The sequence below is a fragment of the Tachysurus vachellii genome, chromosome 19 (genome assembly GCF_030014155.1).
Source record: "Tachysurus vachellii isolate PV-2020 chromosome 19, HZAU_Pvac_v1, whole genome shotgun sequence".
Classification (NCBI taxonomy): Eukaryota; Metazoa; Chordata; class Actinopteri; order Siluriformes; family Bagridae; genus Tachysurus; species Tachysurus vachellii.
The window spans coordinates 5,914,344-5,928,242 of NC_083478.1; the positions used below are offsets into that span (position 1 = coordinate 5,914,344).

General features: G+C 38.1%; 2 protein-coding genes across 5 annotated transcripts in view; one reads left to right on the forward strand and one right to left on the reverse strand.

Moving 5' to 3' along the window:
- Positions 1 to 3,793, forward strand: part of stat6 (signal transducer and activator of transcription 6, interleukin-4 induced) — a 39,910-nt gene extending 36,117 nt beyond the window's left edge. For 3 of the 4 annotated variants that reach the window (XM_060895112.1, XM_060895114.1, XM_060895113.1), the window contains one exon: positions 107 to 3,793. In XM_060895112.1, the coding sequence (XP_060751095.1) occupies positions 107 to 173 (67 nt within the window). In that variant the 3' untranslated portion in view covers positions 174 to 3,793. Of the gene's footprint in view, positions 1 to 22 lie in introns of all 4 variants that reach the window. The other variant, XM_060895115.1, reaches the window with a different exon arrangement.
- Positions 3,794 to 6,570: 2,777 nt separating this feature from the next.
- Positions 6,571 to 9,165, reverse strand: mipa (major intrinsic protein of lens fiber a). Its single transcript, XM_060894783.1, has 4 exons — positions 8,770 to 9,165; positions 8,302 to 8,466; positions 8,067 to 8,147; positions 6,571 to 7,034 (listed from the first exon to the last, which is right to left on the reverse strand). The coding sequence occupies exons 1-4, from the start codon at positions 9,127 to 9,129 to the stop codon at positions 6,849 to 6,851; spliced, it is 792 nt and encodes a 263-aa protein (XP_060750766.1). The 5' UTR covers positions 9,130 to 9,165; the 3' UTR covers positions 6,571 to 6,848.
- Between the last annotated feature and the right edge of the window lie 4,734 nt (positions 9,166 to 13,899).

Consider the following 13,899-nt stretch of genomic DNA (forward strand, 5'->3'; position numbering starts at 1 on the left):
TATTGTGTCTCGTCTCATTCAGGAATTTTATTTACCAACAATAAAAAAAAAAAAAAACATCTGTAAATGTCAGATTTGGTAAGTTGGAACCCCTTTTTGTTATCAGGACACCAGAAGCATCAAGTAACATGGAGCTGGAGGAAATTCTGTCTGATTTTAACACTCAGTTATGATACGAAAGACTGCAGCCTGCAACAGAAGCCCTGCACAGATCCAGAAGCAGAGCATTGCATGCAAAAACACAGGCTAACATGCTTTGGGGCATAGGATGAATTAATGAGCTCCCTGGGGACGGAACTTGGCACGTCTTTGTTTGTATTAAGGTATCCAGTGGCTTGATACACTAAGGATGTACAGAACAGTGCACACTTTAGCCTGAACTTTATATCACAGCTGTGATATTTAAGATCGGGTTATACTTGCAGGCTTAAAGGCACGGTGAAGATGAAATTTTCCTTAAAACCCTGAATAAATATATTACATGATATGATAAATAAATTTGTCTTAGCAGTAGTCGACGTGGAAGTGTATAATGAGACTTAATGGCCAGCGGTGTGACTTCTACATGAAAACTCAGAATATTACTTAAGAGTACCTTTAAGCCTGTAAATGGTGTGATGGTAAAAACACAAAGACAGTCTTTTTATGCTTCATATTTTTTATTTTTTTGCCTAACAGGAAAGAAATTACACGTACTCAGCTCAGCTTGCACCGTTTCTGACTCATGCTTAAATCCCTTAAAGCCACAGTGAGGAATGGAGTCATCTTTCATATTGTTTACAAAAAAAAGGGCTAAATCAGAATTTGTATTTCACTGGCGTCCGGTTTTCCACCTAGTCTAAACCACATCTCAGACAGAGACTAATGCTGGTTACGGACTGATCTGGAGTGATTAGGAAAATAAATACGATTAGTACCGAAGGGTTGTGTGCATTCAAACTTGATAAGACTCTAAAAATAATTGCAAAGTATTAACAGGGTTTACTGGGAATTGTGCTGTTCATGTGAGCAGAATATCAAGTGTTGCCAGTTTTACACGTTTTACACGTCTTAATGAATATGTAATGAACGCGAATTTATTGTTAACGATTCTTAATATACTGATATTTATGGCACACGAGGTAATCGTGTATCCTCATACTTATATGGTTTCTATAAATTAACTTTCCCTTAATTAAACCCAAATCGGAAAATATCTAAAATCGCATTTTCACCTGTTTGAAATAAACCTGCTACATTTGTTGACTTTTTATGGTTTTGTTTCGATCAGTCAATTAGGCTTATGTAGTAATGATGTAAAATAATGTAGTAATAATAACTGTCAGGATTTTAAAGCTTTTTATCACGGTCGTTTAAAGTAAACGTTAGAGAACTAGCTATACTTTATATAATTTATATATAAATAAGAACTTATATATAATTTCCTTTTATTTTTTTTATTAAATCAGTTGTAATTTAATAATAATAATAATAAATTGCCAGTACATAAATTCAAAACATTTCTCAATCAATCAATCAATCAAAATGTATTTGTATAGCACTTTCAACACGGTAACAATGGACCAAAGTACTTTACATGGTAAAAAACATTATATAAGACAATAAAAAGTACAATCGTAAAACTCATTAAACTAACAATAAAATAAAAGTACAAAAAATACCATACAAAGTAACTCGGGAAAACGTACCATTTCTGTTTATGACCATCAGAAAAATCAGTGTTTGTCTTCCACTTGACTAATTTAAAATTCCTGGCTGTGGCTTTAAGCAAGCATTCATTCATTTCTTTTCACTCCACTTCATGTCTGTTCCTCTTTGGCATGGATGTGCCATGTCATAGTAAAAGGGCTTTTATCGGGTTTCACATTGAAAGAGCAGCTAAGCAGCTTGATCCTAAATGGTGCTCAGATGCACTAAACTTCATAGATTTGGAAGTCAGACATATTGTGATGTTGGTGCTTCTGGAATGGTTTTAAAGCCAGTGATGCCATTGTTTATCTGATGGTCTGGGAAAACCCTTCAGATGTCTGAAAATTATAAATCGATTAATATTTCTGCCGATAATGTACTTTGACGTGAAAGCAACAAGTATATATATATTTTTTTTTTACCAAGAAAACAATGTGGACATGTTTATTTCATTCTTGTCTTAGTGTCTGCTTGACAAGATCGTTCAGGATCGGTAAGGAGACAGTTGTAAATGCAGTCAGTCTGGTAAACGTGTCTAAAAGCCTGCTAGCTATGTGTCATTTCTTCACACAGTTGTTATATACAGTAGCTTCACAACATAAAATGAATCAGACATAAGCGTGAGCAGTTCGTTTTGAAATCAGATTCAGGCTGTGAAAATGTCTGCGACACTCCCATCGTTTGCGTGAACAGAAATCAGTCGAATGGAGAGCTGAGGTTCGTGTTGAGATTTATATCTCAGGTGATGAGGCAGAGCCTGATGTGGATAATAACATGTCTAGTGTCCCGTTGTAAACTTCTTATTCTTTATAATGTGTCAGACAGATTTCTAGAACGACACGATCGTATTCACTGCTCAGGGAACAGCAGGACACGTGCAGGGAGGTGAAGCCGAGGATTAACGTTTAACATGAGTAGAAGTGAAGCTTGGAGAAAGATCATTATCCTACCAGCATCACTTCTTTGTGCAGGAAATGCGGGTGCTGATTAAACAAAACGTAAACGCTCAGACGCTCAAATCTGTTAACCATACAGTATAAATAAACAGTCAGAGGAATATATGTGTGTGTATATATATATATATATATCACTGCACTTTCATGCATAAAAAATGGGAATTCTAAAAGGGATGGGTTCGGCTCGGTAAGCTCCGATTTTTAATATCCTCAATACAGTTACAGCTTATTGAATAACTTCTGCCCACAGAAAGCCCAAATGTTTGTCTGTTATGTTGCTTAGCAATCAGAGATCCAGCCCATAGAGGAGCGTTTATATCGAATATTATTAATAACGAACTACATTTTTTTAATTATATTTGTCCTGTTTTCTAAACTATTTCAGTCCTTGAGCTCTACTAGTGCACAGAACTAAATGTGGTCCAATATGCGAAGGGTTTTCCCAGACCTCCACACACACACACTGTCATTCTGAAGTTTAATATATTGTAGGCAGTTCTGTAACTTCACTGTTTTTAATTCATCACCTTTGTTTAGTCATCTCATAAACACGGCTTTAATTCCAGATAGCAGTGTAAAACGGCTCCTGCACCCTGTCGTCTTTCAGTTGTTGTTTTGATCCCTTAATTTCATTCCTCTTCAGGACTTGTGTAATATTCAGTGTTCACAAACCTAAATGTTCACTCATAATTATAAAGTCACAGTATACGAGCAGATATGTTATCTATGCAGTAGTACTATACAACGTATCTGTATTTATATCATTCCTGTCTTTATAAAGGGATTTATGCAAGAAATGTTAATAAGCTTGGACTTGTTCATTCATAGGTTAGACTCTTTATAACCAAACTCTTTAAGGTGCATGTTCTGTCTTACACACATACACGTGTTTCACATTAAGGGGACCTTTGATCATAACGCAGTGTTTTTACAGGTAGACTTTAGTTTGTCTATTTTTTTTTTCAGTCATTATTAACAAATCTGAAATAATCAGGTCTTTTCTGCTATGAAATGTGATATTGCCTTGTAATAATACTGCTTTTTTGTTTGTTTTATTTTTGTATAATGTTCTTTTGTGCCATGAGTGAGTTGTAAAGAGGAAAAGCATGGAGGCAAAATGAACTGCAAATAAATATACAACGAGGCAAGCCTTCTGTCATGATGTACACTGCGGTCGTCTGAAAATGCTTCTACGATCTTCCCATTTATATGATTACGTTTAAAAAAAATTATATAATGTTTCTCGAGCCAATTTAATACGTACACTAACGCAAGTGCATGCTTTTTTTCCGTATTCTTAACAAAAAGTTATATAGGCTCCAGCACAGTGTTGTAAACGGATGTGAATAACACACACGGTCCTCACTCTGGTATTATTATAATAAATAAGTGACAGTCGATGACATGAAATGATCATTAATGTATATTTGGATAGTTTTAAAATGTGAAAAAGAAAAGAAATGGAAATCTTTACCTATCTATCTCGAGCACAAGTGATTTCTATTAATGGAAACATGAAAGAATCTGACAAATGTCCACTGAATTAAATGTTCAGGTTAGAGTGATAAAAAGCAGCATATAAGCACTCAAACAGAGCGTGTACATTTCTTTGAATTCACTGCTCAGGGAACAGAACAGCAGGACACGGAGGTGAAGGGAGGTGAAGCCGAGGATTAACGTTTAACACGAGTAGAAGTGAAGCTTGGAGAAAAATCATTATGCTACCAGCATCACCTCTTTGCACAGGAAATGCGGGTGCTGTTGATGCAAAACATAAACGCTCAGGCGTTCAAATCTGTTAACCATATAAATAAACAGTCAGAGGAGAAAAAATAAATATATATATATATATACACGTGTGTGTGTATACATACACTATATATATATAAATCACTGCACTTTCATGCACTCGATTTTCATTCAAAACAACATTTGCTCAACTTAACTCTATTCATGCATTTTCACCAAAAGTACACAAATAAGCTGAGGTCAACAACAAATCAGGTCTGATCTATTTAACTTCTACTCAACACAAAAGAAGTAACCAAACCAGTTAAAAGAAACAAGAAACCTACACATGCTGAGTCTTATAGTGACAGATGTTTTTTGAATCAGAAGGAAATGCATGCCAAAAAAAAACAGCAAGCTGAATACAATCAACAATCCAAAACCCTGGAGGAACACAAACAGTGTCAGTTCACATGAGTTTAATATAGTACAGAAACTCTCATGTGTATTAAGAAGGGAGTTCCTTGTCTGAGGTTGTGGTTAAGAGAAATAACTGAGACTAGACACTTAAATGACCAGTTAAAGATTCTGTACAACGAGATTAAACTGATGGAAACTGATAAAAATGGAAATTCTAAAATGAACTGCAAATAAATATACAATGAGGTGAGCTTTCTGTCACGATGCACACTGCAGTCGTCTTAAAATGCTCCTACATTCTTCCCACTTATATGTTTATGTTTAAAAAAATGTATATGTTTCTTGAGCCAATTTGATATGTACACTAATATAAGTGCAAAATGAAAAAAAAAAGACATGGAAATTCTAAAAGCGATGGGTTCAGCTCGGTAACCTCCGATTGGCTGAGCCGTGCTTTAAATGCTTTTTAATATCCTCAATACAGTTACAGCTTATTGAATAACTTAAATATTAAAAAGCCCAAATGTTTGTCTACTATGTTGCTTAGCAATCAGAGCTCCAGCCCATAGAAAAGCGCACACACACTCACACACTTACACACGCTCACACACACACTCATACACACACACTGACACACACACTCACAAACACGCTCACACACACACTCACACAAACACTCACAAACACGCTCACACACACACACACACACACACACACTCACACACTCACACACACTCACACTCACACACTCATACACACACTGACACACACACACGCTCACACACACACACTCACACACACGCTCACACACACACACTCACACACACGCTCACACACACACACTGACACACACTCACTCGCACACAATCACACACACACACACACACACACACACACACACACAGACACACACTCACACACACACTCTTACACTCTCTCACACACTCTTACACTCTCTCACACACTCTCACACACTCTCACACACAGACGGGGAATAATGAGCTTAAACTAATGGAAACTGATAAAAATTTGAATTATAAAAGGGATCGTTTCTGCCCACAGAAAGTCCTAAACATTGTCTGTTATATTGCTAGGCAACCAAAGCTTACTGTTAGACTACACTGCATAGTGGTATTTTAGTAAATATGAGTAGTAATAAATTACATTTTGTTGGAAATTCAATGCAGCCACAGTCACATGATCAGAGTGAATAAGCAGTCATAGGCATCTGTGAGCTCAAGTATGAGGAAGAGTACAGAATGCTCTTTCTACTGAGTGTGTTATGCCACACTGTGCCACACCTTGAGCAGGGCTTCCAACATTCAGTAGTTGGTTACATGGATTTTATCATGTTTTTGTCTCCATTTTATAAAAGCAATGAGCTTCTCGAAAGTGTCCTCTACATTGACCTTATCGTGCCTAAGAACTTCCTTATGCATGACATCACTGTAAGGCATGCTCGCTCATAACACATTGCTTCATCAAGACACTAAAATGTACCGATGGATAAAGTGGGGGTGTCTTTCACTTAGAAAAACAAAATACAAACAGGGTATAATGGGAATAAAAAGCCAAAATAAAAACGCCAGTAAAACACACACACACACACACACACACACACACACACACACAACTAGAAGTATGTCTCCGTTGCCTTGAAATTGCTTTAAATTTCTATAATATAGTAAGAGTTAAAAACAAAACAAAACTGAAAACTTTCAAAAACAATAGCGAACACTCAAGAACACTGTGAAACCCGGAAAGCATGCAGTCCACTACTGAAGTGCACTACAACTCAAAGAGACGCCCCTGTCCTGAGCAGATGTAGCCACAGAGCGCTTCCCTACATACCAAAGTCTTCTACTAAGCCTCGTTCTAGTTTGTGCAGTCTGAAGAGTTGAGGTGAAGGTGATGTGGGAGATGTTTCAACACCCCCTGGCTCTGGGTGCAGATCAAGGAGGATTGAAAGGGTATAAGTGTGGGCACAGTGAATCGTGTATGCGTTCGGTGAGTTGAGGTGAGAAAGGGGTGAGAACGATAGCCTTTCCTGACTGTTTATAAAGCTTGTGTTTTGAGCTCGATGGGCACGCCCCGTGGGTCCTGCTGGCCCTCAGCTTCAGCAGGTTGATTGCCTTTAAGCATGTTGAGTCTTTCAGAGAAGCCACGCATACGTGGGAACAGAATGAAGTCGTAGAGCAGAGCACCCATAGCACCGCCAATAAAAGGGCCAACCCAGTATACCTGTGAGAGATGATTAAAAAATAGATGTTTAGGATTTGATCTCCAAAATGGGATATTAGGTCCTGTTCACACTTGGTATTAACATCTGATTCAACTGATCTGATCACAAATGCCTCTACTGACCGCTTGTATTCAAATTTCATACATCATTTCCTCTAGAAGAAGGGTGCTACACACATTTATCACAGTTTACATTTACATTTGTTTTCAGCTAAGAATGTCTTGCGAGCCCTATCTCATGTCATATCTCTTGTACCCGTTTCAAGCATTTCAGTCATGTGGTCTACTAACAAAACTTGGCATGATTTTAAAAAAGTCCTATTTTGGTTAAATATTTTCCAGCTAGGGCAATCACGTATTCAATTAGTTGGACCTTTTTTGTCTGGGGTCATTGGGAGGCTTTTACGTTCACATTACAAATGTTATGTGGTGATGTGGGTCTCAAACATGTGGTCTACTAACAAAACTTCTAAATGGCATGATTTTAAAAAAGTCCTATTTTGGTTAAATATTTTCCAGCTAGGGCAATCACGTATTGAATTAGTTGGACCTTTTTTGTCTCGGGTCATTGGGAGGCTTTTACGTTCACATTACAAATGTTATGTGGTGATGTGTGTCTCAAACTACCCACAAAGGTGCCTTGAGTGATTGGATCACAGTGCAACCCCAGGACACACTGAATCCTATTCACACACGTACTAAGCTCTCCCCATTTTACACAAGATCTGATCACCAAGGATATATATAGCAATGCTAATAGCAGGTGTGAACAAGGCCTTAGAGGCAACAAGAAGCAAAACTTTTTTCAGTGTTTTCATTGCAAGTGCAACTCACCTTGCAGGCACTAGTTGGTTTGAGATATAAACTGCTCTTCTAAAGTTGTGTGTGCATGACTTTTAGGTTGTGATTGAATATCCCTCTAAGCAGATTATGGGCTATTGCAATCAGTTCTATGCTCAGATTCTCTTTCCTAATATTCTCTTTTACTTGTAAGTCACTTTAGTTTAAACCATCTGCCAAATCCATACTCACCCAGTGGTTGATGAAGTTCCTGAAAAGAACAGCAGGTGCAAAGGACCTGGCAGGATTCATTCCAGCACCAGTGTAGTATATCTAAAAGATTTAGGCACAAATCAATAACACGTCTTATGGTCAAACACAGCACGCTTTGGCTATGTAAAGGCCAATTATACATTTAGAGCTTGAGTTAATAAAAAAAGAAAGAAAACAATGTTAATAAGAACGCCTCTCCAGGCTGCCTTTTTACCCCAAGCAGATGGCCCATGAGCACAGAGAGGCCAATGGCTAGAGCAGCAGAGCCCATACGGCCATTTCGCCTATCATCGGTTACAGCAAAGACGCACACCACCAGCTGCATAGTCAGGAACACTTCTATGGTTGTGGCCATCCCGAGGCTAACGCCAGGCTGCAGCTAGGCACAAAAAGTCATAGAGGTCAGAGAGTCAGCATTCAGCATTTCTGTTTTAATTAACACTGTGACAACACCCACAGCAATGATCACTTTCTGTTACACTCTTCAGTTTACTGAACAAATTTTAAAATGAATGCACTTATTATACATACAGTTACTGTTTGGATTCAATCACACGGCTAAAAATGACCAGCATAGGCTTTGAACACAATCATTTTAGTTCAGGAAAACCCAAAAGCCCAATGCAATCCACACTTTTTAAATATGAAACTTGAAAACTGAAGCAAGGCACAGTTTACTTACTGTGTTGAGAGCCAGGTTGCCCCTCATGTTACTTGGCGTCACTCCGTACAGAACAGCAGCACCAGAAAGCGCCCCCAAACACTGAGCGCAGATGTAGAAGAAAGCACGGAACAGGGACATCTGGGAGCTGACCACGTAGGCGAAGGTGACGGCCGGGTTGATGTGGCCACCGCTGATGTGACCGATGGACTGGATGAACGTCGCAGCCGCCATCCCAAAGCAGAAGGACACGTGGAGCACATTGTAAGCGCCACTGGTCCAGCGCAAAGCAGCACCAAGACCAAAGAAGACAAAGAACATTGTGCCATAGAACTCTGCAAAAACGGCCCGCCAGAAAGCCATGGACCTGAACTCCCACATGGCTGCAGTAGAGGTGAGTCCAAAACACTGGAGGGGTGTAAACTAAGAACGATATGTATGTCTGAATAACAAAGATCACTTCTAAATTTACCTGCAGGAGCCTAATATATTTTGGTGGAAGGATACTAAAAACAAAGGTTGGTAACTAATAAAGCACAGACGCTTCTCTAACACCTGACTTTACTGCGGAATCATCAATTTTTGTCATAAAGATTTGTGTCTGGATCTGACGGCTGTTGGTGTCTGCATCTGTCTGAATGCAGGGTAGTGCTAATAAAGATAGACAGACAAAGGGTGAGCATGTCCTGCAGACATTCAGCCCTGATGTTGGGGCCAGTGATGCAGGGGGTATTTATAATACCCTTGGGCCAGAGTGACGCCATCAGCCCCTGCAAGCCCATGGGAGGGGTGTGTGAACAATACAAGTCAAAAGAGAAATACTTAACTCTTTTCCAACTTATGCTTTCTAACCTGTGGCTCATGGGCAGCTGCAATGCCACTAATTTACTTTCAGTTCAGGTTTATAGCTAAACACTTCTTCAATTCACAGTCTCTGTCCTCAGTTCAACCCTACTGGGGTCTGGTAATATGCTTGCAACACAAACTTGTCTTTGCTCTTGTATTTGTATCAGATCTTTTTTAAATAGACATGCAAATTAAATGGAAAATATCTGACGACTCTTTTGTTATTATTTTCAGAATCAGGCATAGCCTCGAGTAGAGGCCGCAAATGATCCAAGACACTGTGAAGAGGAAAGCAAAATAGTAAAGGAAATGGTCTAGGGGTAAATTTCCCCAAGACTATACTTTAAACCCTTGGCTTCTGAAAGCTCTAGTGTACTCATAGTGAGGATTACTGTACGTGCTGACAAGGAAGTGAAAGAAGTGTGCAATCTGTCTAGTTAAGCAGGAGGACCTGGATATACACAGCTCTATGGGAACTATGGGAACAGTAACTATAGGAAGTCTAAAATACTTAGAACAGTTAACATTTTTTTAATACAACTTACACTGAAATATAAACTTATAATAATACATTTCTTTATCCAGTGTTTCAAATTTTAGGAAATCTGGGCAGAACAATTAATAACCCACTTCCAATAATGTTTATAGGTATATTTAAGGCTTTTCTTTAAAAAAAAATGAATTAAAGAAAAATAATTAAAATAAAGGTTCTGGCTTAATTTTTAATCCAGAGTGTATTTCCAGCCCATGTTTAGATTTACTGAGATTGCGAGGTTCCGAATCGACTGCTTTCCTGACCAGGATAAAGTCCTTAATAAAGAGGAATGAAGGACTGATTGAACCAAACTCAATCATTGTATTTCTGATCAGTAATTTAAATAGCATATTTTAAAATGAACTTAAATCTAATGCCAATTGTTTACGCATTCTGTGACTGAAAAACTGACGGTGAACTCTAAGGTACCAAAAAAGCTAAAATATTGTAAAAAACTGAAATAAAATGGTAAATATTTGAAAAGTTTCTAAAATTTAATGCATTGAAGGGTCTGGATTTTTTTTTTTCTACAATTATTTAAAAAAAAAAACAAACCCTGTTGTAAAGTCTATTTGCGACACAGTCTGCTGGGTCGAGACTGTGCCAGTTTGTTTGGAGTAGAATTGATTATGCAGAGTTTTACATTGTGTTTGCTGACTGCTGCTATGCAATAAAGCTCTGGAAAATCCATGTTTGTGAGGAACAGTTGGGGGCAGGATGAGCTGGACCGGAGCCTCTATCATCCAGAGCTGGACAACACTGAAAGAATAATGCTGCCCTCATCCATTTGCCTTTTAATCACAAGGCTAACAAAGTGCTGGCAGTTTCCTTCACTGATTTGTGTCGCTCTTGTTAGAGAGCATATTTATCAGAGAAATAACTGCTGTCATAGGGTAAAAACTGCTCCAGTATAAATGAAGGGTACGCTATGACACTATATACAGAATTAATTGAACTTACACTGCTGCACAAGCAATCATAGAGGAAGGTGTGAAGAGTTTTCGACAGCTACGCTTCCCTTTGATTTTTCCAAGACATTAATGAAGAGTCAAGAGTCATATGAAGAGTCATACACTAATGACTCTTTCTCTCCTACACTGTGCAGTTTCTTTTCACATGTCCTTCTAAAGTGGTTGATAGTGTTGTGGTACAGTGGTTAAGTTCTTCTCCAGTGGCTGGTAAGGATGGAAGTTCAAACCCCAAGACTACCAATTACCATTATACTCAACTATTCAGCCAAAACCTAGGACTGAATCCTGCCTCATTTACAAGACATTTGTTTTCACAGGATTTGTTAGCCTATGCCTGGCAAGACTGGATGCAAAGCAGGAGAATTCACCTCGGATGGGACACCAGTCACACACTTTCTCATACCTGTGGCCAATTTAGTGTAATCAATCTCCTTATATGCAAGGTGTTTTTCAGTGGGAGTTAACTAAGGGAGGTGGAGGCAATCCATGTAAACATGACAAAAACCTGTGAAACTCAACACCACAGACAGTAAACTGAACCTGGGAACGATCCCTGGAGCTCTAAGGTGGCGGTACTACCCAATGTGCCATATTGCTGTCCCCAAGTCACTTTGAATTATGCTTTTCACAACACACACACACACGAAAAAAATGACAAAATATAATGTCCAGAATTCAAACACAATTCCACTGAATTTCAATCGTACAAAGGTTTTACATTTATGCCATTTGGCAGACCTCAGCATTATCCCGAGAGGCTTACATAAGTGTTGCGTAAGTTACATAAATTTTAACAACAGATATTGTCACAAGGCAGCTTTTATGAACAAGCCAGATGTGAAGATTGGAAGGAAAAGATGGTAATATTCCTAAGAGGTACTACACTGGATAATGGAATTATAAGTCATTACTGTATACAGCTGTAGGAGAAAAAAGCCAAATAGTACTGAATGTATTGAAAGGATACAGGGCATGTATAGAGTATAAATGAATCGGACAATTTGAGTCATTTAGATAAGTGACACAAAGTGACACTTAGAACACACTCACCAGTCACTTTATTAGGAACACATATACAACTCTACTTTCATATAATTAATCATGCGGCAGCAGCACAATGCATAACAACATCAAGATACAGGTCATCAGCTTCAGGTAATGTTCCCATCAAACATCAAAATTAAGATTTTGATCTCTGTGACATTTTAGTACTGTTTGTTAATAATAGAAGGGCTAGTTTGAGTATTTCGGAAACTGCCGATCTCCTGACTTAAAAGTCGCCAGAGTTGAATCTCCAGTTTTCAGTACAAAGTATCAAGTATATTGAGTCATCAATAGTTTTGTGGGTGGACGTGGCTTGTTGATGAGAAAGATCAGAGGAAAATTGTAAAATTGGTTCACGCTGCCAGGGAAGAAATCTCAACTCAGTAATAATAATAACTCAAAAGTAATTACTCTTGACAACCATGGTGAGCCAAAATCTCAGCATACACAAAAGATTGAGCCTCGAAGGATGGATGGGTTGCAACACTCCTGTCAGCCAAGAACAGCCAAAATGGACACAAAAAAAAAATCACCTAGCCTTTTCCCAGTGAGTGTAAGAAGTCATATTGGAGATTTTATTTCAGAATTAAAAACGGCTCAAAAATGACCAGCATAGGCTTTGTACACAATCATTTTAATTCAAGAAAACCCAAAATGCAGGAAAGCACCTAGTCTTTTCCCAGTGAGTGTGAAACCAGAATAAGAAAAGCAAGTGATGTACAAAATAAGAAAAACTAGTTTATCAGAATGTCCCCTGAAGCACAATCTACTAACTAAAGCTATTTATTTATTATGCAAACTGTGCAACTGGTTGCAAATGTACAGTATATGACATATTGGTTCACATGGCATGAAGTATTAGGCATCTGTATTTATACCACATGTCTAGAGCTTTGAATAGTATATAGTGTAATTGTGAAAGAAGTGTTTTTAAAAGCGATTCAAAACAATTGAATTCGCAATGAATTTTAATATTCACCTCAGACCTTCATTCTGGACTGAACAGAGGTGGTTAAAAGTACCAAACGTCACCATAAGTGCATTACTTATGTAAATAAATCTTTTTGTAGGACGAAGTGGTAATGGTTTTGCAGAGGCAATCACTTTGTACATTTCTATTGTGCCGTGGATTTAAATTGCTCATGTGTCAGTAAGCCACCTTTTGTGGATGGAGCATCCAGAGTATGGGTCAGGCTTGTAAAAACCTGCTTGCGTGGGGACTTTGTTATTAACCCTCCCACAGAATGCTGACATAAACCCAGCATGTTATGCAGCAACCATGACATTAAACCCCCAAACCTCACAGTGCCATTGGGAAATCTTCAATTAACTACCAATTTAGATATCACAATACTTAGCGAGTGACACTTCTCTCACAGTGTGGAAATGTGGTAATATCCAAGTGGCAAAAACAAACAAACAAACAAACAAACAAACAAACAAAACAAAAAAAAAACGATTTTATTTGACTCCTCAATTATCAGTTGTATTAAATATTTTTTGCTAGACCATTTTGCTGTGGTTAAGTCTATGACAGCAGTTAAACCACTAAAACTTCCAGAGCTTATTGGCAAGTCCAGATGCTCTCAAAGGCAATGAGTAAAGGTAAATAACACGTTGATCACTTCATCTGGTCCACATATTGCTACATATCTCAGAACACATACTGAAATCTAGCTGCCAGAACACAACCATGTTTACATTTCAACCAATTTAGAAATGTTATTTAGAACTTAAAAATCCCAGCCTAAACAT